General features: G+C 36.6%; 1 protein-coding gene across 3 annotated transcripts in view; it reads right to left on the bottom strand.

The window, feature by feature from the left end:
- Window positions 1-2,668: 2,668 nt before the first annotated feature.
- Rnf170 (ring finger protein 170) overlaps window positions 2,669-26,675 on the bottom strand; it is a 32,663-nt gene continuing 8,656 nt past the window's right edge. For all 3 annotated transcript variants that reach the window (XM_074054580.1, XM_020184685.2, XM_074054579.1), the window contains exons 3-7: window positions 19,212-19,287; window positions 16,034-16,142; window positions 11,112-11,185; window positions 8,975-9,085; window positions 2,669-5,535 (exon numbers count right to left, since the gene is read on the bottom strand). In XM_074054580.1, the coding sequence (XP_073910681.1) occupies window positions 5,266-5,535; window positions 8,975-9,085; window positions 11,112-11,185; window positions 16,034-16,103 (525 nt within the window). In that variant the 5' untranslated portion in view covers window positions 16,104-16,142; window positions 19,212-19,287 and the 3' untranslated portion in view covers window positions 2,669-5,265. The remainder of the gene's footprint in view (window positions 5,536-8,974; window positions 9,086-11,111; window positions 11,186-16,033; window positions 16,143-19,211; window positions 19,288-26,675) is intronic.

The raw sequence follows: 26,675 nt of genomic DNA, 5'->3' as shown, positions 1-26,675 counted from the left end.
CCCTACAAACAAGTTGTTAAGATATCTCAGTGGTAGAGCACTTGCCTAGCATGTGCAAAGCCCTGGATTTGAGCTCTAGTACCACTTAAAAGAAAAAGAAGAAAACAACAACAGCATTTTTTTACTGGCCACTGGTGCCTAGATTGTTTCTTAACTGATGTTTGATACATTAATAGTTTCTTGAGAAAGCCCAGATACATTCCCTCTGCTAAAGGCCACCTTTGTATAACTTGCATAAGCTCCTTCCTACTGCTTTGGGGTGTGAGGATCCTCTCTTCCTACTGTATAAGACACAGCTCTGTCCCTAGATCCCTGACAAATTGCACTTTGTGCCATCCTAGATCAATTTGCCTCTTTCTTTTGTCTTCCAGCACATGTGGCAGCTGGTTCTCAAACACTGGATTTTTCAAAACATAGATTTTATATATACATCTTTTTTTTTGTGGTACTGGGGCTTGAATTCAGGACCTTGTGCAATTGAGCCACATCTTTGGCCCTTTTTTGTTTTTGTTCATTTTTTTCAGATAGGGTCACATGCTTTTGCCTGGCTGGCCTAAAACCATAATCCTACCACGTCTACCTCCTACATAGCCGGGATTACAAGTGTGTACCACCATACCCAGTCCTGTATATGCATTTTTCTGGTGAGCTTTCATCTGACTTGCACAAAGAAGCCATAAAAACTAACCAGCTTCTAAGGAAACTCACAGCTTTTACACTGTGGGATTAGTGAAACAAAAATTAGGGTAATATTCAGGTAGATATAATTTCCTAAGACCTATTAAAGTGTTATATTTTATCTGAATATTGGACACTTCCAGGTTTTTTTTTTTAAAGTTTTTCTTAAACTAATGAAAACTTAAACTGTTAGGCATCAGTGACTTTAAAACATCCTTAATCCTTCCCTACATTGTGTACTACATTCCCTTACAAGGCTACAATCTGAAAGGGAGAATAAAGACAGCACTAGGAAGGGGCTTGACCAAACATGCTCAATGTTCTCTAATGGGCATTTATTTGGGAACTGGGGACAAGTCAGAAGATGCAGGTAGATGAGGATGACAGTGACTGACACCACTTTTGCTTTAAGTCAGGAACTGAATGTGTAAAGCCATGAACATGGTCTGGTTCTGACAGAAAAAATCCCAGTGAGAACCTCTGTGATGGTATGATGCCCAGAAATCCCACTGGCCAGATCCTAGAGGTTCTTCAGGAAGTTTTTCTTTGGTACTAGGGTTTGAACTTAGGGCGTACACCTTGATGGCTCAACCAGAACTTTTTTATGAAGGGTTTTTTAAGATAGGTTCTTGGGAACTATTTGCCTGGCCTGGCTTTGAACTGTGATCCTCCTGAACTGTGCCTCCTGAGTAGCTAGGATTATAGGTGTGAGCCACTGGTACGTGGCTCAGGAAGTCTTAAGTGTCTCTTGCTTTTCCAGTTCAGTCCTAGGTTTATGGGTTTGTGGCTTAGCAAAACAGAAGAGCCTAGAGTAAAATCAGTGTTTACAGCTGGTGTAGGATTGGGATGTACAAGGGCATAGACTCAAAAAATTTAAATTTCATCAAATGAAATAAAATCAAAAGAAACAGGACTGGCCAAAAATGTGTCAGCATATAGACTTGTTTAAATTCCACCTTTTGTTTCCAGAATTAATAGGTGCCCAGATTAAATAATTTTCCTTAAAAACATGTTTTTACTTTTTGAATTTAAAAATAAAATTCCCTATGTGATGAGATATTGCATGTCCATTGGAGATAAAGCCATTACAAAGTGGTGACCAGAGTGATGGGGAGAGATTGTTTTTTACACAGAAGGGTGATTATTGATAATATTTTATCATATAATTCAAAATAGCTAAAAGAGAGGATTTTGAATGTTCTCTTCACAAAGAAATGATCCCCGGGTACCTGGTGACTCACACCTATAATCCTAGCTATTCAGGAGGCAGAGATCAGAAGAATCAAGGTTCAAAGCCACCCCAGGCAAACAGTTCACAAGACCCTATGTTGAAAATACCCAAAAAGGGCTGGCAGAGTGGCTGAAGTGGTAGAAATGCATGCCTGGCAAGTATGAGGTCCTGAGTTCAAACTTGCTTTTCAGATAAGGGGTAACTCAACATCTTGAGTTGATCAATACACCACGTATAAATGTGCTGAAACACCACTCTGTGACCCATAAAGATACACAATTATTATTTGTCAATTAAAGTTAACTTTATGAAAGAGAAAATTTCCTTTCTGCATCTCATTATAAATGCAGAGTTGAGTTGCAGCTTAAGGCAGAAGTTCCAAAGTCAATACTTAAAAGAAAAATCATGTACAACCCAAATTAACATTGAATAAATACTTTAAATTGCCGTAATAGAGGACATACAGTTTTGGACATAATCTCAAACAGGATTGTGTATGTACAGAAATAAAATGTGGACAGTGATGTATGGGCTATAATACATATGTAAAATATAAAAAAGAAAGTCATTGCAACTATTATAATCAAAGCTCTTTCAAGAGTTCTAAATTTTGGGCTTGGGGCAAGGCTCACATGGTGGATCACCTGCCTAGAGAGTGGAAGGCTCCAAGTTCAAACTCCAGTACTGCCCCCACCCAAATAGAGTTCTAAATTTTAAAGCAAACAATATCAAAGAGACAGAAAAATAACATCTCTTAAAAAGTTTTAGACATGCTGCTTTTATTCCAAAAAATAAAATACTTGACAAAACCTTAAATCACAAAGTTTGAACTAAGCCACTGATTCTCTACACCAACTCTGTGAGGTAGGTATCTGCACAGACACAGGATCAGCACAGGCCCTCCTGTCCCTGTTCCTTTCAAAAGCTGAGAACTGTAGGAGCTGAAACCACTGTTCTAGTGAGTGGAGTTTCAGAACAGTTATTTCCTCTTGTCTTTTCCCCCACACAGTTAGTTATCTGCTCCTGGGGTTGGACCATCTGTTTTTGTGACAGTTGAATATTTTTGTCTAAAAAAAGTCCAAATTGAGGGGGGAGAAATGAACCAAGCCTTGTATGCACATATGAATAATAAAAGAAAAATGAAAAAAAAAAAAAAGTCCAAATTGTTGCTTTGATTTATATGCTATTACTCTGAACATAAGTATTACTATGGTGTTTAAAACACTGATTGACTGTACTCTATCATCAGTGAGCAGTAAAGATGACATAACAAAGATATTCAATTCTGACAGGTCAGCATGTTTCCTTTTCAGTTTAGTAAGACCAGATCATACAGCATTTTCATATGTTACAAAATTTGGTACAATATACCTCTACCAAGAAAGTATTAGTAGCAATTCCAAATATATAATAAAATTACAGCAACCAGAAATGTGACACTTGGAACAGAACACATTCACAGAAAATGAAATCCTTTCTGAAAACAGTATTGCTATAGCCTACATCAAATTAACAGTAAGTAGGCAATTCATTTCCAGTCTGATATAACAAGCTCTTACTTATTAGCTTTTCAAGTTGATGACTGAGCTGAAATGTGTTTCTATGGTATAGGCCACTCTTAGTTGATCTGGAAGGGTAGAATTAAGATTCATGAATCCTTGATGAGTTATTTTCCTATACCTTTCCTCTTAGAAGCATCCAAACTGTCTTACTCTGATGAGGAATAAAGTACTATGAAAAACTCCAAAGGATCCCAGTTTCTCTCCTGCTTCTCCTATAATAGCCTTCATGTATGCCTAAACGTCCACCAGTTGAATTATTCATTGTGTGACTTCAAAACAAAACAAAACAAAACACACAAGACAAAACTTTCATCAACAGCCTCTATGAAAAGGAAAGTGATGTCTTGCCTTCCTCATAAAAATTTCTTGAGGAGATTATAAAAGGAAAATATGTGAGAAACTGCATTATTTGTAATGTTTTATGTCTAAGCATTATTGTTTCTATGACAAGCAACAGCCTCATCATAGGTCCAACTTAGAAAACAAATTGATACTGCATTTACAATCTCATCAGTTGATGGCTAATCTGATTAAATTGAGAATGCGACATATCTTTTTTGCCTATCTACGTGTAATGAGGTTCATTAAGAAATTAATGGGCAATTTTAATACCAGTGACTGCAGAAGACAAGGTAACACTGACTATAGGCCATCATCTCATAGCCTGCTGCCGTGGGCCCCTAGTTATAAGCAATGCCAGCTGCAATACTTGTGATCACTCTCTGCAAACAGAAAACTGAAGAGAAGGGCATTAGATAACTCATGCCGTGGCCACCAGGGGGAAATTTTTAAAAAGGCAATTTTCCTATCTAGCCACCTCAGACACATTTGCTCATTCTGCCCATGACATGATGAATCCGAGTTACATACTGCCACCTTGGGACAGTATTATAAAATTTTCCGACAATAGATAACCAAATTTTTCCATTCTGTTGCAGAGCTAACTAGCAATTTCTTTTGTCAAATCTAAACAGCATTCCTAGCACCTTCCTAAGGGCCTTGATGATGGTGGATATAATGATCCAGTTTCCTCAAAAAAGCATCAAACTACTATACCCAGTATGTGTTACCAGGTTCCTAACATAATTCCCCTTTACAAGTTACTTTTATACTTGACCTTATGAGAAGGCCAAATTCTTGGTTAAAGCTCCTAATTGAGTATCAAGGGTGCTGTCTGGAGGTAAGTTGTTTTCATCTTGTTAATTCTTCTATCAGTCAAAGTGTCCTGTACCAAGCTATGAAATCAAATTATTGAGTTCAGGTTTCTTCTTTCGGTTTCAGTTGATAACAAAGAATTATACCAGAATAGAAACACAGAACTGCTCCAAATGCACAAAACTTGCTGCTAAAAGAGACACTGACTTTTCCCTAAAATTGTACAATATTTTATAGTAACAAAAATATTTAGATGAATTTCAAAGCTATATATTATCATACAGGTACCCACTGAGGAGGATGAATTGTACATTTAACATTTAGCATTATCAATTAATCTCAGTAATTTGTAGAAAAACAAGTATCTCTTCCTACATAATTCCATATTTTTTCCAGAGACTTTACAGACAACATGGAGTCAAGATAACTGTATATTAGTATAATTCTGATCTTAACACTAGAACCTGCAACATGTAAAAATTCCAGTTATATATTGCTAAGCATGTGTCAAATGATAACCAGATGTTTATTGTACAATGGTTTAAGCCTGTAAGGTAATATTTAGATTATTTATACTGCCACGGGTCCTTTAGTTTGATTTTATACATTAGCTCTGGATATTCTAGTAAAACTTTTTTTTCATCTTGTTAGCCTTTGGGTTATCACTTCTCGATACATAATAGAAATGTAGATAAGCAACAAAAAGATGACAAAGAAATCATCTAGAAAGCCCAGAATTCCAAACAAAGCTTCAGGTACAAAATCTAGAGGTGATATAAGATAGAAAAAAGCTCCCATTAAACAAAGTATTATCCTAATGCGGAACATCCAGAAAAGACCTCCGACTGAAAACATTTCCCTGAATGCATGTCTCAGTAAAGTGGGGAGATCCATGATTCTTTCCATAATCTGGTTGGAAGAAAAACAAATATTATAATTTAGCATTCAATATGTCAGAATAAAAATAATTTTCTGACAATGTCAAACTTAGGATGAGTTAAGAAGTTTCCTATATTGATTGAGCACCATATTTTCTAATTACGTTTTATTTAAAAATAGTTATTTAATTACTGTGTTCTTCTAAAATAGGTCTTAGTGCAGATAACTGAAATTAAAGTGTCAGCAAGCTTAAAATACAACATATATGGACCAATCATCCCTTGTCTATAAACTGAAATCCAAAATGCTCCAAAATATGAAATGTTCTAAAAATTGAAAACTTTGAGTATTACTCAAAAGTTTTTGCCAGGCACTGGTGGCTCACACTTGTAATCCTAGCTACTCAGGAGGCGGAGGTTAGGAGGGTTGCAGTTTGAAGCCAGCCCAGGCAAATAGTTCCACAAGACCCTATCTCAAAAAAATCCATCACAAAAAAGGGCTGGTGGAGTGGCTCAAGGTGTAGGCCTTGAGTTCAAGACCCAGTACTAAAAAAAAAAAAAAAAAAAAAAAAAAAACCCTGTAATTATTAGGCAAGAAATATGAAATGGTTTACTAAGAAACACTATGTATCAAACAATCTTATTCCAACTTTGAAGGATGTAGAATATCAGAGTTAAATGTCTTTATTATAATTTCAGCATATATGATGCCTTCTCAGCCATTAAGTATTTGACACCTACAAAAAATAACAAGCAATACAACAATTCACATTTAAAAATATAAAACTCTCAAAATAATTTTAAGTTAAGTGGTAGTTCCTGAATTTGAAACAGGATGCATTTTCAAAGAATCATCCTGTCCCTGGAGGATATATAAAAAAAAAAAAATTCTGCTGGATCAAAACAGAAGAGGCTTCTAAACAATTATGGATGACAATAATCATTGAATTAAGTTTCCCTTATTATTTAAAAATTGTTTGTGACATCACAGAATAAAGAACAAGGGAGCACACATTTGTTTAATGCTGAATCATATTTTAATAGCTGAACATTTTTGGCTGGAAGCACCAGTGTAATTTTTTGTTTTTGTTTTTTTTTTTGGAGACAGGGTCTTATTGTGTCACCCAGACTGACCTCCAATTTGAAATCCTCCTGCCTCTATTGCCTGAGTGCTGGGAATACACCACGCCCCCACACGCTGAGCTTCAGTTCTGAATGCTAAACCACTAATTTATTTGACAAACATTAAGGGTCCATATCACAGGCATTGAATATTGCACTGGGAATACAGTAGTGAATAAATACAGTCCTTACCCTCATGAAGCTCTCAGTCTATCAGGAAGAATAATGAAACAAGATTTGAGCACTGCTGATGATAAATGACATGAAGGCAATGCACAGTGCATGACAGTACAGTGTGTGGCAGTTGGTCAGTGAAAGCCTCTGAGGAAGGTCTACTGAAGACAGTTCTCATCTACAAGATGAGAAGTTGGCCATGGGCAGAGGGACCAGCATTCCATGGGAAGGAAATCTAATGTTTGAAGAAGGCCATAAGATGGAATGTGCTGAGGAAGGTCTGTGTAGCTGAAGCTTGGTAGCAAGGAGGAGGGGCACAAGGGGCTTGAGAGAAAGAGAGGACCAGATCAAGGAGGCCTTTGTAAATCACAGCAACAAGTGGGAACACTAATCCAAAACATTCAAAGTTTTAAAACATAAGAGCATCAGAGTCTGAAATTACTATTCAGGCTGCTAAGCAGAGAAAAAGGGTAGCACTGAGGAGACCCCTGCAGTTATCTGGAGGAGATGACAGTGGCTTGGGCTAGTCTGAGGGCTATGGTGACTGTGAGTAGTAGGAATTTTTATGAAGCAAAAACAACAGGACATCCAAAAAAGAGAAAGAAATGATGGAGCTGGGTGCAGTGGCTCATCCCTGTAATCCAAGTTACTTGGGAAGTGACAATTGGGAGGACTGCAGTTTGAAGCTAGCTCAGGCAAAAAGTTATCAAGATCCATCTCAACCAATAAAAATCTGAGTGTGGTGGTGCAAACCTGTCATCAGATCTATGCAGGAAGCATAAATGGCAGGATTTCAGTTCAGGCCAGCCCGGGTATAGAACATGACCCTACCAATTTGAAAAATAACTAAATCAAAAAGGACTGGTGTTGTGGCTCAAGTAGAGTACCCATCCAGCAAGCATAAGGCTCTGAGTTTAAACCTCAGTACTGCCAAAAAGAAAGGGGAGAGGGTTCTTTATTTATAGATCAGACAAGGGGAGAATGAGAGGAGAAAAACAAAACTGAGAAAAGAACAAGTCAAGGAGGGAATGAGTTCAATATTGCTTATGTTAAAGTTGAGGTGCCTGTAGAATATCCAGGTAGATAGGAGCTCAGAAGGTCCACACTTCCCATTTAAGTCTGCACTTGGTGTATTTTAGTTTTTGAGGTACATACTCTGCAATACACATGCTTCTAAATGGTTTGTGAAATTTTTGAGAAACCAGAATGAATCAGTAAAATATGACAATTTCTAATTTATCAACTGCTTTTTGAAGCCAGACGTTGGTGGTTTATGTCTGTAATATGAGCTACTTGGGAAGCTGAGATCAGGAGGATCTTGGTTTGAAGTCCGTTGGGTTGGTTTGCAAGACCCCGTCTCCAAAATAACCACGAAAGTGGAGTGGAGAAGGTGTGGCTCAAGCAGTAGAGCTTTGCAGTTTCACAAAAAAAAAAAAAAAAAAAAAAAAAATTATTGAAGGTGAGAGAGGTTAACTGTAGAATTCAAGGGAACATTTCAAACAGGGGAACAGGGGACTAGGGTAAATTAAAAAAACCAAAAAACCACAATTGTAACAGGTGAAATATTTATACATTCTGAAGAGAAACTAGAGTATAAAAGAGTATAGAAAGTCCACAATTGTAAAATCCTCTCTAGAAGTTTTCAATTGAAAGTTCTCTCAAGACAAACTGTGACTTAGAATTACATTTGAGTCAAGAAATTGCTATTTCCTTCCATTTTTTTCCAGTTTTTTGCTATTTTCATGTTCATAAAGACATTTATAATGTTACCGTTGTTGCTTTTTTAGACTACTGGATTTTGAAGTCAGGTCCTCATACTTGGTAGGCAGGCACTCTACCACCTGAGCCTTACCTCCAGTCTTTTTGGCTTTAGTTATTATTTTGGATAGAGTCTCAAGTTATTGCCCAGAGCAGGCCTCTGATCATGATCCTCCTGCCTATGATTCCCTCATAGCTGGTGACTCATGCCTGGTATTGTTTCTTTGTTTTTCAAGAAAGAAAATTGTTGACCCTGGAACAGCTAAAAGTCAGTAAGTGGCAATGATGAAGGGAAAAACTTGACCCAACACACATGATGAGATTTGTCACAAAGAATACAGGTTGGAAAATCTCACTTCACAAAAAGGAAGTATAATGGCTCCCTCTGACTTTGCACCTGCTGTAACATTACTTACAGATCTGGGCTGCCCTGAGAATCTCCGGTTATAATCATTAATATCTTGATGCAATCTCAGAACATCTTGAGACTGATCATCTTCACCAAATACTGTTAGGAGTAGAGTTACCTGTGTATTACAGAAAAAAGCTGTTACACCTTCCATGTCACTAATGTTCTTAACTTTGTGTTATTAGTCAATAGAATGAGAAAAGATTCTGAGTGCATACTTCACTCATTTCTTTTAACAAAGGCAATGTGGGAGGCAAGTAGCTATTACTGCCTTATAATAAAATTCAATGCAAAATCCAAACACTGTCCACACCAGGGATAAACTCAGTAGTTCTCTGTTTAGGCAAACATATTTGAATAGATAAGGATGATGAGAAAACATTTTGGAGCAAATGGACAATAAAAATATGTACCTATCACTTTCAGAGAGAAAACTGAGGCATTTCTGCTTTGGTATTTAAATAATTATTCCAATTCTCATTGGCATTTGGCATACCTTTGAACATTACCATAATGTAGAGATTGTTGTTGTAAGGACCAACTCTCAAACACTGTGATAAACAGATATAATTCCTGGTATTGTTAAAGAATATACTAAGTTTACTCTTACTTCCTCCACAACTATTAAAAGGAGTGTGTGCAAACTGTCTCATGACCATATGGGGTGATCTGAGGTAATAGGATTTTGAAAAATAAATACATTTAGAAATGTAACCTAGAGAAAATGGTCACTACTGAATTACGTGATGGAATAAAAATACAAAGGAGTAGGGACAGGTTTAGTGTTAAATCATCTAGCTGTTGTCTTTCCAGGGCTTCCTACTACTCAGATGCTCTCCAAACAATTAAACAGAGGAATGACCAACCGCCGCCTCTTTCAGATACAGCCGCCTCTTTCTTCACAGATTTGCTAGTAAAAATGCATTTTTCAGTAAGTATTAACTGAGCACTTTACTTGGGAGAGGGGGCAGGCACTGTATAAGTGCTATGTATACAAAAAACAAGACAAAACAAAACATATGGTCCTGCTCCTGGATGACCTCAATATAGAAGGGGAAGCAGACCTGTTCTATAGCCTACTAGGATGGGACTGTGGGTGGTGTTACAAATGATGCTATGAGAGTAAGGACTGCTTTTGCTTTGGATGTCCAGAAAGCTTTAAATGCAAAGCTAAGTCTTGCAATGTGCTGTCTGTACATCATTGTTCAGAGAGAAATGATGAGTGTGTTCTAGTTAGAGACAGCAGTCTGTGTATTATTATTTCCATGACTATTTACTAAAGGAGACCAGTGAAATATGAGGTGGAGCAGTACCTGCCATCTGTCTTGCTTCCAGGATGAATGACTCTGCAATCTGGGAACCAACATCTATCATATTAAGACAATTTCATCTCCACCTTACTAGCCTCTAGTCAATTTATGGGTAGTACAAAGGGTACCACCTGTTAACTGGCCTATAAGAAGTCATGGGCAGAGTCAAGAAGAAGGGACATGCAGTGGAACTAATTCTTTAATGTAAGATACACCACCTGGTCTTCACATTGCTGGCAAATAACAAGATAAGAAGTGGTACTGGCAAATTAGCTTCAAGCAAATTGATTGTGTCACATATTAAATTAATCAGGGATACAATATGAAAAATAAATTTTCCTCCTGACCATATGAGAAAAAGTAAGAGGGCAGTGATGGGGATGGATAGCCAGAATAAAGGCTGAAAGGCTTGAGTACATGTGTTTATGTGTTTTTATGTACACATAAAATAATATTACTATATGGTTTCAAACAGAAGAGGGCAGGTTAAACATAAACAAAAAAGAAAAAAACAATTCTTCTCCAAAAGAAGCTATGAAGGAAATATATGAAATATGCATGAATTAGCTAGTTCATTCATTCCTTTGCTGGTATGCCAATAAAGACATGATTTGGGCAGGACTCATTTGTCAGTTGGTTTTTACTACAAACTACAGGATTTCAAATAGAATTCCCTTTTTTGTGGTGTTAGTGATTTTTTTAGTTGAGTAAAATCACAGGAGCTTTAGGTTAAAAAAATTCTAAAAAATAAAAATTCAAAATTTAAGTATAGTAACTATTAAAATGTACCAAATGAAGCAACAGAAATAATGCTTTCTGGATATAAAACACTACCGTTTGTCTACAGATTGGACAACTGATTGCCCCAAGCCATGATCCATATCGCCAGTATGCAATAATGCAGGCACCTAATGGAAAAAAGAAAACATTACTGAAGTCCATATATCTCAAGAAAGTTTCAAATATTTGACAGTATTGATTTATCTAAAATCAGTTTTTACTTCATCCAACCAACACTTCAGGCAAATTCAAATCTGGGAATAATTCCTAACCCTTCAAAAATATTTTTATTTAAAGTGTTAGTTAAGCAATAGATTTTTTTTTTCACAAAAGCATTAACTGCCTCCATAATATGAGCCTTTATAAAAAATAGCGTATTTCTTATGTAAAATACACAAAACAACAAACATTGTAAATATGAAAGCCATAAATCATTGCATAAATTTTTTGTTCCAAATTTGGTTTATGCTACAAAAATACAACTTTTGTTTTCTAACTGTTTTTAAACCAGGGCTGGAGTTGTGGTTCAAGTGTTAGAATGTTTTGTAGCAAGCACAAGGCCCTGAGTTCAAAATCCCAGAACCTCTAAAAAAACAGAATAGAAAACCAAGTTCTTGAAGTATTAGCTAATAGTAATTAAGCAATGTAAGCAAGGAACCAAAAGATACAAAGATTACATGGTCTCTGCCATAATACAGTTTATAATCTAGTTTAATACTTGAATCAACTCTTATAGTAGACAAATTTGATATTTCTGCTTGAATATATTCATGAGCAGCAAAACAGCTAAAGATGGCAACACTGCCTAAAGGAAGAGTTTATATGACCTAAAAAAACAGTAGGGGCACTAAGTGGGTAAGCATTAAACTTCAGATCAGTAACATGAAGAAATATTTTTACCTCCAGGGTCCTCCCTATGTTCCTACTCTCACCTTAGCAACCTAGTTAGCCCTCCTGTGTTCTTACTCTTTGTTTTGACTTTGTTTTTTGAAACAGTTTATAACTGTACAGCTGGCTTTGAACTCATGATCCTCCTGCCTCAGCCTCCCAAGTGCTTTGTGTTCCCTTATTCTTATTCCTCTAGATCAGAATTCAGCACAAGCAATGGCAATCCAATTGAAAGACCACAGTGACATACTTAAGTCAGTTAGGAGGCAACTCAGTCTTGAGGTGTGTAATATTAAGTACAAAGGAGTACAGAAAGGGATGTGTTAGAGAGTAACCTGCAGAGGAGAAAAGATTTGAATTGAACATTGTGGGATAAGATTTAAAACAGAAAACAGGAAGGGAGGACATATCAGGTTCTATGATCAGCAGAAGCACAGGCCAGGAGCAGAAATGAATGGTATGTGAGGTACTGCTAGAAAAACAGATAACAGAGGGGATTGGACTATGAGCACATGATAAAAGCGAGAGCACACAAGGGAGGGGTGAGGATAGGTAAGACACCTAAAAAACTAGCTAGCATTTGTTGCCCTTAACGCAGAGAAACTAAAGCAGATACCTTAAAGCAACTGAGGCCAATAGGAAAAGGAGACCAGGAACTAGAGAAAAGGTTAGATTAAAAAGAATTAACCTAGAAGGTAACACCCACGCACAGGAAATCAATGTGAGTCAATGCCCTGTATAGCTATCCTTATGTCAACCAGCAAAACCCCTTGTTCCTTCCTATTATTGCTTATACTCTCTCTACAACAAAATTAGAGATAAGGGCAAAATAGTTTCTGCTGGGTACTGAGGGGGGGAGCGGGAGGGGGTGGAGTGGGTGGTAAGGGAGGGGGTGGGGGCAGGGGGGAGAAATAAACCAAGCCTTGTATGCACATATGAATAATAAAAGAAAAATGAAAAAAAAAAAAAAAAAAAAAGAAAAACAGATAACAGAGGCTGTCCAAACTGTACATTACAGAGTCTGTGGAAATGAACAACTTCACCAATTTCAAGATGAATTTAAAATTTTATCTGATGGCTTTACTATTTTAATTAATGTTTATTGAGTACTCAGCAGTCTAATTTCAAATAGGAACTATATGAAAGCAAAACTTATTACTGTGTTAGCATTATTACCACCTGAAATGATGTCTTTACTACATTTTTACCCAGGAACTCAACCTGTTTTAATGTCGCATCTTTTCCAAATGGGGTATAGGTGTCCTTGTTTTGCAAATTATGTATCAGCCAATTGCCTACACTGAAAAACTATGGCTCAGCAAATCAAATAGTTTAGTTCATTCAAATCTGCTATTGAAAGCTTGATGTCTTCCAGTTCCTCAACTCTCTCCCTCCACAGAAAAAGATAACTACCTAAGTAGTATGGTAGCAGAGATGACTCAGTAACTTTCATCTGAATCACAATTTCTCTGAATGTGTTTATTTGTAAAATCAGAACAAGACCTCACAAGCCTGCTGGAGAATTAAATAATAAAATAATGTGGGTTACAAATGCAAGTAAGATGTTATCTGTTGCTGTTATTACTCTTAATTCATGATAATGGAACAGAGGTGTGGTACCATATGTAGGAAATAAACAAAAGGGCTGTTGGCATACATGGTATTAATATATTTCTACTATTATCCAAAGAAACACATTTCTCCTTGTTGAGAAGCTGAATAACCAGTTTTTCTAATCTTTGAACCTATGGACACGAAATCAAAGTATCTAGCAAGTAGAGCAGGATATCAGAAGCAATCTACCCTATTACCTCAGACCCAGAGGAAAAACCAAGAACACAATACACCTATCTTTCAATTGACAGAATTATCTACTCAGTGAACTAGCTAATCCTGGCTTGGCAAATCAGTTCATTTTGCCTGCCAAACCTGACTGCTAAGACCTGCCTGGCAGACTGTGCTAGGGGATGGCTGAGGCCACATGCAGACTCAGATGAAAAGGGTGTCAGATGGATTAGGAATATCTACCAGAGGTTTGAGAACAGAAAGGTATCTGTCTTCTCTGATGGCTATTAAATGTTCCTATCTGGGGCTGGAGATGTAGCAGTGGTACAGTGCCTCCCTAGCATGTGTAAGACCCTGGATTTTGTCCCCAACATCATAAAAACAAAAACAAAAACAAAACCCTCCTCACCTGATCTTTCTATATTTTGCTGCTCATTATCATTCCCAACAGGTAATTAAAAGACTGAAAGTAAAAAGATAAATTAGTAGAGCTCAGGGAAGGTCCTGGGCAGGGTTCTTGAGAGAAGATCCTTCCTGCCCTGGGAAGGCTGAATAATAAATGAATTTGCAACTGATAATTGTTTTATAATTTGTTAGCTACTTTGGCAAAAACCTTAAGGAAGCCAGGAATGGTGGTACATGATTGTAATCCCAGCATTTAGGAGGCTGAGGCAGGAAGACTGAAAGTTCAAGGCCAGCCTGGAACTACACAGTGTGTTTGAGGCCACCCTGGGATACATAGCAAGACCCTGTCTCTAAAACAACCAACCAACCCAGAACTTCAGGGAAGAGGTTGAAATTAATGAATGAAGCAAGATGAGACTGAATTACTAAATAAACACAATGTATAGAAAACCATGCATTACATGGTAGAATGTCAAATACTTAGGTTATCCCCAACAGCATAAACAAAACACTGTGTCTAAGAATTCTATGCTGAAGTCAAACAAAAGATACAAAAAGGAGAAAGCAATTTATAGGGTTATTGTATGCTACATTTAAAATTAGTCTTTATATGAAAATTTGGTACATTTCAGGAACAATTAAGACCTATCTTGATATGTGTGAGGTAATAAGAGATTAGTCCTGCTCTACATCTTAGCTATTTTTATTTATTGTAAATAAATAAATAAACCCTCAAAACCAACAACTAATTATTCAACTTCCAACAGACAGAGAGAAACACTACTAATAAAAAATAGGTTTAATGATTAGACAAATCTAAGTAAAGAGTATTTCTTAGAGTGTTCCACATTGTGTGTGCCACCACTGGCACAGTAGAATTGCAGACAGGCTTAGGTTAAAACCTGGCCTTATTGCTTAGCAGCTGGGTTACCCTTTATAAAAATTCTTAACACCTCTGAGCCTCAGTTTTCTCTTTTTGGGAGTTAGATGAGATGAAGTATGTTAAGTATATGTTAAGCACATATGGGTATCCTCTGAATCTTGTATGGTGTAGCAAACACACACAATATATCATTATTCTCTATGAAATATTTCTGGGGGGTCAGGAAAGCCAATAAGGGATAGGAAGCACCCCTTACTGATACTAAATTAGTATGAAAATATTTGCTTCTTATTCCAATACATGATGTAGGTTTCTCATTCTCCTCCAGTTCTCTTGAAGTCACAAAGGAAGACAGAAGAAAAACTTTTTTACTAACTCATTCTTTAACTTATTCTTTATTCTTATAAAGAATAGTTTATAACTTTATTCTTACAAAGAGATGGTAGAACTAAGAGAAGGTCTTGGGCAAGGATCTTGAAAGAAGAACCTTTCTGCTCTGGAAAGTTTGAACAATAAATGAAACTATTGAAAAGTGAAGAACAGGGTTGATGATAGGGCTCAGGTAGTAAAGCACCTGTCTAGCAAGTGTGAGGCTCTGAGCTCAAACCATAGTACTGCAAAAAAAAAAAAAAAAAAAAGATGAACAAGGAAGGAGTCAATGAATGTTATGCTACTGATATACTTGAACTACTATGCAAAGAAACACCTTGCTGTTGACTGAGAAGCTAAATTAAATTAGCTTTTTAACCTTTGAATCCACAAATGCTAAATAATATACTATGTATACTAGTTATATTAGTATAAATATATATTGTTAAATATAAATAAGTATAATATATATTGTTAAATGTTATTTAGATGCTAAATATACAAGTAGAATGGGATATCAGAAGCAATCTACCTTACTCAGGAAATATAAAATGTGACAAAGAGAAAATTAGGAATCTAGTTTATGTATACATGTAGGTCTTGGTATAAATAGTCACTTCAATCAAGTACAATATTGTTTCCTTACCACAAAAAAGATGTCCACAGTTTGTTTCCACAGGGAAGGAGGCTTGATGTAAGCAGATTGGACAGTACATGTCAGTGTAGAACTGCTGTCGGGCAGCAGCAGGAGTACCCTGGTAAGAAGACATGTCCACATTCACACCTCACACACAGTGCTCTCAATAATGACCAGTTTACATATGCAATAGCTTAAGGTCTCATCAGTTTGATAAACTTGTGAAACTATGTTTTATTTAAGCTGTTTATTTAAGAATGACACCTACCTTCTTTCTTGAACACAATTTAGGGAAAACCTAGATTAAAACCCAAAATCCAGGTTTTATAAAAGACAAACTTACTTTAAGTCAGGGGTTTTGTTTTACTTTATCAGAATGAGTAAATTATTCTGAGTAGTACAGTGCTGAGCATTTGCGTGACCTGAAGAATAGGAACTACTAGGCTGGGGTGCCCGCTTAGCATGTGTAAGGTCCTGGGTTCCATCCCCAGCACCAGAAAACAACAACAACAAATGTCAAACTATTTTCTAAGTATTTGCTTTTCTTCATTTTTTAACATTTTTTTTGATAGCTGTCTTCCTGACAATTGTTACATATATGTTGTACCTCACATGAAACCAGAATTAAACTTTCAGAGAATATTTGGTCATTTTGGAAGCAGAAAAATTTAAGGCTACTGGTAACTTGAATTTAATCCTTCACATGACTGTGTTAGTAAATGTTACTATGTTACATCAACAGGAATGTTGAGCAGAATTACCAGTGTAAGAGTCCACTAAAATGTAAGTACCATGACTGAAAAGTGTAGGACCCATTTTAGTATGTCAGGACCTGAAAGTGTCTAGCACTAGTACAAAATGCACATTTTAAAAAACACCCATAATAACTTATTTTTAGAGTACCCAGCTAAGATTATATAAACAAAGTAGCTGGCATTAAAAACATCAAATTACAAACAATACAAAATTAGTTAAGTATGAACTGTTAACTACAAATGGAATCACAGATCTATGCTTCCCAATATTAATAAACTATAATTAAAATTTCATATATCCTAAATATAAGTTACCAGAATATTCTATAATCTATACTTACACAGGGATATAATCATTTGTGTCAATTTTATTACTGTAAAAAGTATTCAATTTTCTATCTTTCATCCTCAAAAACTTTTTTAGAAATTGACCCTGCAATAATAGAAATCCTTACCTGTAGCTACATGTAGCTATTGCATACCTGGTGGCTAGTGTACCTAAAGTACTGAATTTAATTTTTTATTAAATTTTAATTAGTTGAAATAGTCACATGTGGCTAATGGCTACCATGGTGAACAACACTGAAAAGGCTAAGTCACTGGCTTGATTCTAACTTTATTGGCATAATGCCATGTCTGAGAAAGGTGTGAAGTAGGTAAATGGGATTACTGGACAAAGAAGTCTGGAAGGTACACCTGAATCTGGAACTCCTGTACAGTTGAACCTATTTGTGTAATTATGGTGTGAATTTAGGCAAATGTTTATGATCTGATGTTTTAATACAAATGATAGTAGTTGCCTTACTTATCATGTTTGAAGATTAAATGGGATAGTTGTTTGGAAATCACTTTGTAAATTATAAAATCTATATAAACATGAATTATGGGTAACAATAGCTCTGGAACAAAGTACTACTAATATGCTTGCACTATTCTTTTTTTTTTTCTTTTATTATCATATGTGCATACAAGGCTTGGGTCATTTCTCTCCTCTGCCCCCACCCCCTCCCTTACCACCCACCCTGCCCCCCTCTCTCCCCCCTACCCCCTCAATACCCAGTAGAAACTATTTTGCCCTTATTTCTAATTTTGTTGTAGAGAGAGTATAAGCAATAATAGGAAGGAACAAGGGTTTTTGCTGGTTGAGATAAGGATGGCAATACAGGGCATTGACTCACACTGATTTCCTGTGCGTGGGTGTTACCTTCTAGGTTAATTCTTTTTGATCTAACCTTTTCTCTAGTTCCTGGTCCCCTTTTCCTATTGGCCTCAGTTGCACTTAAGGTATCTGCTTTAATTTCTCTGCATTAAGGGCAACAAATGCTAGCTAATTTTTTAGGTGTCTTACCTATCCTCACCCCTCCCTTGTGTGCTCTCGCTTTTATCATGTGCTCGTAGTCCAATCCCATTGTTGTGTTTGCCCTTGATCTAATGTCCACATATGAGGGAGAACATACGATTTTTGGTCTTTTGGGCCAGGCTAACCTCACTCAGAATGATGTTCTCCAATTCCATCCATTTGCCAGAGAATGATAACATTTCGTTCTTCTTCATGGCTGCATAAAATTCCATTGTGTATAGATACCACATTTTCTTAATCCATTCGTCAGTGGTGGGGCATCTTGGCTGTTTCCATAACTTGGCTATTGTGAATAGTGCCACAATAAACATGGGTGTGCTTGCACTATTCTTGATCAATGAATTGAAGTTCCATGACGATAGGAATTTTTTTGTTTAGTTTACAATTGAATTCTCAAAGCCTAGAATAATGTCTGGCATATGGTAGAACTTAAAAAAATATTTGGTGGATGGATAAATTATAAAACCTTCACTATAACTAATGTTTGATTGTGGGGAGAAAGTAACCTTTAATCTTTGTTTTTAATGTTAGCTATCTTGGTATGAAGGTATACAATATCCTTTTATTAGCTTTCAATGTAACTACATCACATTTCTGGTTCTTAGAGATTACATCTGGTAAAAAGAAGAGGCAGAGGGGAAAAATTTTTTTTCGCCTAACTAGTTTCATTAACTTTGACCATTGAAGAAAAGGGAAGAGGAGACAGAAAAAAAAAGCCACCCTTTCCAGTCATTTCTTTGAAGGTGTTAGGGTGCATCTATTTAAAAAAATAGTTTTCCCACTACATTTCAGTGATCATTTTTGTACAAATTAATAACAGGAAAACTGTTCTCTTTTTAAAGCAAGTTAATAAATAAAAAAAACAAAACCACTCAAATATCTGAATAGAGTAAGACTAGGTAATTTGCTTAATCTGAAAACATACAATTTGTAGAACAAACAATTTAAGACAAATTGAAGCGGGACAGAAGCCCATGTTTCTCAAAAGTATTTTACTAATGTTTCATCACAACTGCACATACAGGGGAGTTGTAACATTTATTCCTTACACAAATGCACATATAAAAGTTACCTGTTCTGTTTGAAGTTGCTCTCGAAGCACCCTTACTAGCTCTTGATTTTCTGGGTGAATGCTCTGATGTGCATTTCTGTTGAATAGAACATAATAAATCTTAAATTTAAAACATTCTCAGAGAAATTCATTTCTTTTTGTGCTGTAATTTTTGACTCAGAACTACTGGTAACGTGGTAAGTATAACTGTGAATATGCAACCACTCATAATTTCAGGACTGTACATTCCAGACTACTCTGTGGCAATGTCTTCCCAGATCTTTGATCACTGGCTGATTTCTGATTTAACTAGCAAATGATAAAATGCAGAGGCCTGGCACCTTGTGGATTTATTATAATTGCAAGCTCAATAAATAATACCAAGAATAATTTACACATCTCATTTGTAAAATTCCTTTAAAATAAGCAGCTATATAGTTCTACATGTTAATATGCATTTGAATACTTTTCCACATGTAAGTAGGACAACTGTTTGGGCTTCAGGGGCAGGGGCTATAGCAGAAACTAAAATTATATAGAAAAGTCACAGTGAACATGTCACTAGCGTGGCAAAAGATTGGTGGCTGATGCAAGTGGATGAGATGAGCCCTGAGAGCACTGAGAATTAGAAGTGGAGGTCAGGTTGGAGAGGGTGAAGAGTCACATTTGAATCACAGCTCAATTCCATTTGGTAGTAGACTTTTCCCCTAAACGTAAACATCTTGAACAATTTTCTAAACCTATACAATGTCAAGGTTACTCTGGATAGGCCCCATCCAACAGAAATAAGAACTCTAATATTCTAATGGGATAGGTGCAATTAAAGAAATCTATCCCATAATTATTCAGTTTTTAGTGAAAAATGCACATTTTGGAAAAGAGTACTGACAAAATATAATAATTTTTGTGTTCTGTGAGAACACAAAAGCAATTTGAAGTCAAATATCTAAATAGAAGTGCAATATAAATTTAATGAAACTGCTTGAATTCTGTTTAAACCCCCTAAATTTTGGTGGATTCTTTTTTTCCCATAGTCAAGGCTGGCCTGGAACTTGTGATCTTCCAGATGTGCCCAGCACACCCAGCTTCTGTTAGATTCTTTATTTTTAAATAAGTCACATTGTTATGACTAGAAGGAAATCTATGTGTACATGAAAGCAATCCACCAAGGAACAAGCTACCTAGCACAGGAACCACTTCACAAAAGTACTGAGTGAAACAGCATTCACTGTCCTTTGACAATGTCCTTTGACATTCCCTTTTCTTCAGAAAAAAGTACTGATGACTTTTCAGAATATGGACATGACTATATGCTTGAAAAGTCTTTCATTTGGCTGTATCAAGAATTTTTTTTATTGTTGCAAACTTTACAGAAATTCTTACAATTCACTCCCTCCACCATTGTCCTTTATCCCTCCTCCTCCATTTCTGGAATAGTTTCAACAGGTCTCATTTTTCCATTTACATACATGTTGCATAGTATTTGCACCATATTCACCCTCTTATACCCTCTCTGCACATCCTTCCCGCTTCCCAGACAGGACTTGTTTTGCCCTCCAGTTCTCCATTTTTGGAAAAAAAATGATGTTTTTGTTTGTTTAAGATAGCTATACATTGGTTTCCTTGTGACACTTCCATGTATATATGTATTATAACCCAAATTGGTTCGTTCCCTCTATTTTTCTGCTTTATACCTTATAAGATTCTTAAATATAGTAGTAAGATATTTGAAAAGTCAAAGAACAAGAATAAACATCCCAAGCTGCTGAATGCTGCTTGGAATGTAAGGAATCAAACGTGACTGGCAGCTATGAGCATAGAACCAAAATTTTAGAAAACAATAGGATAATTAACACAGACTGAACACCAAACTAGAAAATCTGGGACATGATCCACCACAGCTATGAGTAAATGATGCAGCATTTGATACTAAATTGGTCTAAGAAGCTGCCAGGGATGATGGTGGCACTAACAACTGAAGTGTATTTGCTGTGACTGTGTTGTGTTTGTGTGAAAGACTTACAGCCCTTATTTGTTCTTTAAAAGAACAAATAGTTCTAGTTAAGTTGTAGGTAGCCCTGAAAGGGAGCAAGGTGACTCTAATATGAGGGAAGAAATGATACCCACACTCTGGGAGAGGAAAGAAGTGTGAATCACATTACACAAAGGTACATGACCCTCTGACTAGGTTCTGATATGTCAACAATGGTTGCTAGTAGTGACACCTTAAGAAGGAAAAACAAACAGAAAAGGAATGAGTTACAGCTATGAAACACTGCTGACAAAAAGAATACACAAATTAATGGAAGACTTAACATTGCTAAGATGAAAATACTAACCAACGTGATCTGTCTATAGATTCAGTGCAATCCCTATGAAAACCCCAAAGGCACTAAATACTTTGTATTTACTTTGCAAAGTAAATACATACTTTACATCATAAAACTGATATGGAATCTCAAGGGACCCCAAACAACTAAAATAAAAAAAATAAAAAATTGAAGAATACTTCCTGATTTGAAAATCTAATGCAAAATGTCAGTAATCAAAACAGGATGATATTGTCATAAGGACAGGTAAACCAGTGGCCTAGAACACAGAGACAAGAAATAAACTCACATATATGGTTTATAGACTGAATATTTGAGTCCCCTCCCCTTCAAATTTCTATGTTGAAGCCCTAATCCCTAATATTTGGAGAAGGGACCTTTGGCAGGTAATTAGGCATGAGAGTGACACCTACATGGTGGAATTAGTGTTCCCCCCCCTTTTTTGGCAGCACTGGAGTTTGAACTCAGGGCCTCACATTTGCTCAGCAGGTGATCTACTACTTGAGCCACTCTGCCAGCCCGGTTAGTATCTTTTGAGAAGAGACGTGACCTGGGGATGTAGCCCAGAGGTGTAACACTTGCCTAACTTGTGCAAGGTCCTGAGTACCATCCCCAGCACTATAAAATTAAATAAAATAAAATAAAGAAAAGAGACAATAAAGACATGTCTTCTCATCCCTGTTTTCTTCCATGTAAAGATACAAGAAAACCCAACCATCTGCAAACCACTGAAGTGGGCTCTTGCCACACACCAAATCCACTGACACCTTGTGCTATGGTTTGGGTCTCACATGTCCCCCAACGGCCCGTGTGTTAATGGCCCAGTCCACAAAGTAGCTCTTTTGGGAGCCTGTAGGAGGTCTTTAGGTCACTGGCAGTATATGCTTGAAGGGGATTTTGCGACCCCTGCCCCTTCCTCTTTCTTTTGCTTCCTGGTAATGAGGTGAACAGTTTTGTTCTGCCTCACGCTACTGCCATGATGTGCTGCCTTACCAAAGCAACAGGCCAACCAATCATGAACTGGAACCTCTAAAACTGTGAACCAAAGTAAATCTTTTTTCTTTAGAAGCTGATTATCTCAGGTCTTTGTTATAGTGACAAAATGATAACACACCTTAATGTTGGAACAGCATCAGAAGCATGTTCTCACAGCTTTGGAACTGTGAGAAATAATGATTTACCACTCAAGCCACACCGTTTATGGTCCTTTGTTATGGCAGTATAAACTGATGGAGACAACAGTCAAGTGTTTTTTGACAAGGGTGCCAAGACCATTCAACAGGGGAAAGCACAGGCTCTGAACAAATGCTGCTGAGAAAACTGGATATGCACGTGCAAAGGAGTAAAATAGGACCCTTATGTAACATCACATATCAAAATGAACTCAAAATGGGCCAACAGATTAACCTTAAGAGTTAAAAAAAACATGGATCCTCATAAATCTTCCTACCTTGAATTTGACAATGATTTCTTAAACATGAGACCAAGAGCATAAGCAACAACAACAACAACAACAAAAAGAGCTGGGGATGTAACTCAGTAGTAGAGCATTTGCCCAGCAAACACAAGGCCCTGGGTTTGATCCCAAGCATTGAAAAAAGAAAACATAAATGAAATATACTTCATCAAAAGTAAAAACTCAGTCACGAATAGTGGTATATACCTGTAATCCCAGCTACTCAGGAAGCAGAGACAGGAGGATCCTGAGTTTAAGGCCAGCCCTGGCAGTTACTTGAGACCCTATCTCAGGAACAAAAATATAAACAAGGGCTAGGGGCATGGTTCAACTGGTAGAGTGCTTGCCTAGCACTCTAGGCAAGCAAAGTCCTGGGTTCAATTCCCAGTACCAATAAATAAATAAATAAGATAAAAAATAAAAATTCTTGTGCATGAACAGGACAGTATCAAGAGTGAAAAGAAAATCCACAGAATGGAAGAAAATATTTGCAAATTATATAAATAACAATAACATCAGGATATAAAAAGAACATTTATAACTCAAAGACAAAAAAGGAAACAAACTTATTAAAAAATGGGCAAAGGACTTGAAAGGTCATGTCTCCAAAGATAGACAAACGACCAACAAGAATATGAAATTGTACTCAGCATCTCTAGTTATTAGGAAAGTGCAAGTCAAAACCACAGTGAGATACTGCTTCAATCCTATGAGGATGTTTATATTTAAACAACAGAAAGTGTTCCCACGGATGCATTGCTGGTGGAAAGTAAAACAAAGCAGCCACAATGCAAATGGTTCAGAGGTTCCTGCAAAAGTTAAACATACCACCCTGGACAAGACCTTGTCTCAAAAAAATAAAAAAGGAAAAAATGATAAATAAATCACCGTATGACCCTGTAATTCCAATTGAAAGAAGGACTCACAAACAGATCCTTGATTCACAACAGACAAGAGATGTGACTAACCCAAATGTCCACCACTGGATGAATGGATGAACAAAAAGTGGCATATCCACACAATGAATTATTTAACCATAAAAAGGAATGAAATTCTGACATATGCTCCAACATAAATGGATTTTGAAAACATTCTGGGAAGTGTAATTAGACCAGTGGGATACATTGTCTGATTCTACTTTCTGAGGCTCCTAAACCAGGCTAATTCATTAAGAATTAGGGCCGGGCAGAGGAATGGGAAGTTGTTTTGAATGGGAACTGTTTAAATGGGAACAGTTTCTGTTTGGGGTGAGGAAGTGTTTTGGTAATGGATAGGGATGATAATTACATAACACTGTGAATATACTTACTACCACAGAATTCTGTAATTAAAAATAGTTAAAATGGTATATATATATATATATATTTTTGGCAGTGCTGGGGTTTGAACTGAGGGCCTTGACCTTGCTAGGAAGGTGCTCCACTACAAGAGCCACACCTGCAGGCCTAAAATGGTAATTTTTATGTTATGTACATTTTACCATAATACAAAAAAGAACTGATTATAATGACTAAACATCAAAGAAATTTTTAATTTTAAACTACATATTCTACCCCTCTCCCAACCAACTGAAGTAACAAGATTATAAATGTAAATTAAATAAGCACCTGGAGAGATGGACAGGAACTCAATCACATGACAAACTCAAGACAATGCCTAATAAGGGAACACCTTACACAATACGAAATTGGTTTTTAGGCTGAGCCAAAATTTCATCAATTGTCCTAAAGTGAACATGAACCAAATATGACCTGAAGCTGGTTATTTTATAAATGAACCCTATACTGTTAAATTTTTGACATATATAATGCCTTATGAAATGCGAACTTTTAATTTGGGCTTGCTACCATTCCAGTCTGTGGGAAAAAAACCTTTTATTAGCTGGACGTGGTAGCGCATACCTGTAATGCTAGCTGTTTAGGAGCTAGTTGGCCTCAAAGTTTGAGGCCAGTCTAAGCTAAAGTTAGTGAGACCCTATTTCACAAACAAGCCAGGTATGGTGGTAAACTTCTGTAGTCCCAGCTACTCAGGAGGTGGAAGTGGATCACAGTCTAAGACTGTCCTAGGAAAAAGCTTGAAAAAAACAAAAGGACTGGTGCGTGGCTCAAGTGATAGAGCATCTCAAGGCCCCGAGTTCAATCCCCAGTTCTGTCAAAAACACTTTTTATTATATAAGTAATAAATATTCATAATACAGAAATTACAAAAACAGTGGTAATGTATTTAAAAATAAAATTAATCTTATAAAAGTTATTTTTTTAGCCTGGTACCAGTGGCTTACACCTGTAATTCTAGCTACGGAGAGTTGCAAGAGGATTGCAACTCAAAGTCAGCCCAGGCAAATAGTTTGCAAGACCCTATTCTGAAAATACCCAATACAAAATAAAAGGGCTGGCAGAGTAACTCAAGTGGTAGAGTACCTGCCTAGCAGATGTGAGGCCTGAGTTCAAATCCCAGTAGCACCAAAGAAGTTGTTTTTTAAAATGGGCTACTTTACTAATAGGTTTGTGATCTGGGAGGCTTTTCCACCTTCTTCCTCTTATTCTTTTAAAATTTATTCTAACTAAAACTTTACTTCCTTTTACTAAAACTCCCCCAGCCACTGGCAACCATCATTCTATTCTCTGCTTCAATGAGTTCAACCTCTTCAGATTCCACATGTGAGTGAGATCATGCAGTATTTATCTTGCTGGGGCTGGTGAGTGGCTCAGGTGATAAAGTGCCTAGTAAATGCAAGGCAGTGAGTTCAATTCCCAGCACCACTAAATTAAATAAATAAATAAATAAAAAATTTAGGCTGGAGGGCTTGGTTCAAATGGTGGAGCAGCTGCCTAGCAAGCATGAAGTGCTTCAAACCCCAGTTCTCCGGCCCCCAAAAATGTATTTGTCTTTCTGTGCTTGTTTTATTTCAGATAACATAATGTTCTTCAGGTTAATTCAGTTTGTTGCGAATGAGAGCATTTCTATCCTTTTAAAGTCTGAATAGCATTCCATATGCATCATATTTTCTTTGTCCATCTGTCTGTTAATGGACATTCAGGGTTATTCTATTGGTTAGGTATTGTAAACAATGCTGTAATGAACAGAACAGTGCAGCTATCCCTGACATACTGGCCTAACTTCTTTTAAATATATCCAGAGTTACAACTGCTGGATCGTATGGTATTACTATTTTCAATTTTTAGTGACCACCACACCGTTATCACAGTGTCTTTACCATTTCACATTCCCTGCAATGGAGTGAGAGTTCCCTTTGCTCTATGTTTTCACCAACTCTTGTTAGCTGTATCAGCTTCGACATCTTTCATTAATGTGCTATAGTTTTCACTGTACACATCTTTAACTTCCTTGGTTAAATTTATTTTTAATGCAATTACAAATTGTACTTTCTTGATTTCCTTTTCAAACAGCTCATTGTTGTATACAGAAATGCTACTAAGTTTTGTATATTGATTTTGTATCCTAAAACTTTACTGAATTCATTTATTCATGCTAACAGTTTTTTGGGTATTTTTGTGTTTTTGTTGAGTTTTTAGTGTTTTCCAAATATAAGATCATGTCATCTGCAAATAGAGATAATTTTATCAACTTCCTTTATGACTGGGATACCTTTTCTTTCTTTTCCTTGCTTAATTGCTCTGGCTAGTACCTCCAGTACTACATGAAACAGAAGCATCCCTTGGTAAAACCCCAATCCCA

This window comes from Castor canadensis, chromosome 14 (genome assembly GCF_047511655.1).
Source record: "Castor canadensis chromosome 14, mCasCan1.hap1v2, whole genome shotgun sequence".
Taxonomy (NCBI): Eukaryota; Metazoa; Chordata; class Mammalia; order Rodentia; family Castoridae; genus Castor; species Castor canadensis.
This window is presented reverse-complemented; position numbering and strand designations above follow the sequence as displayed.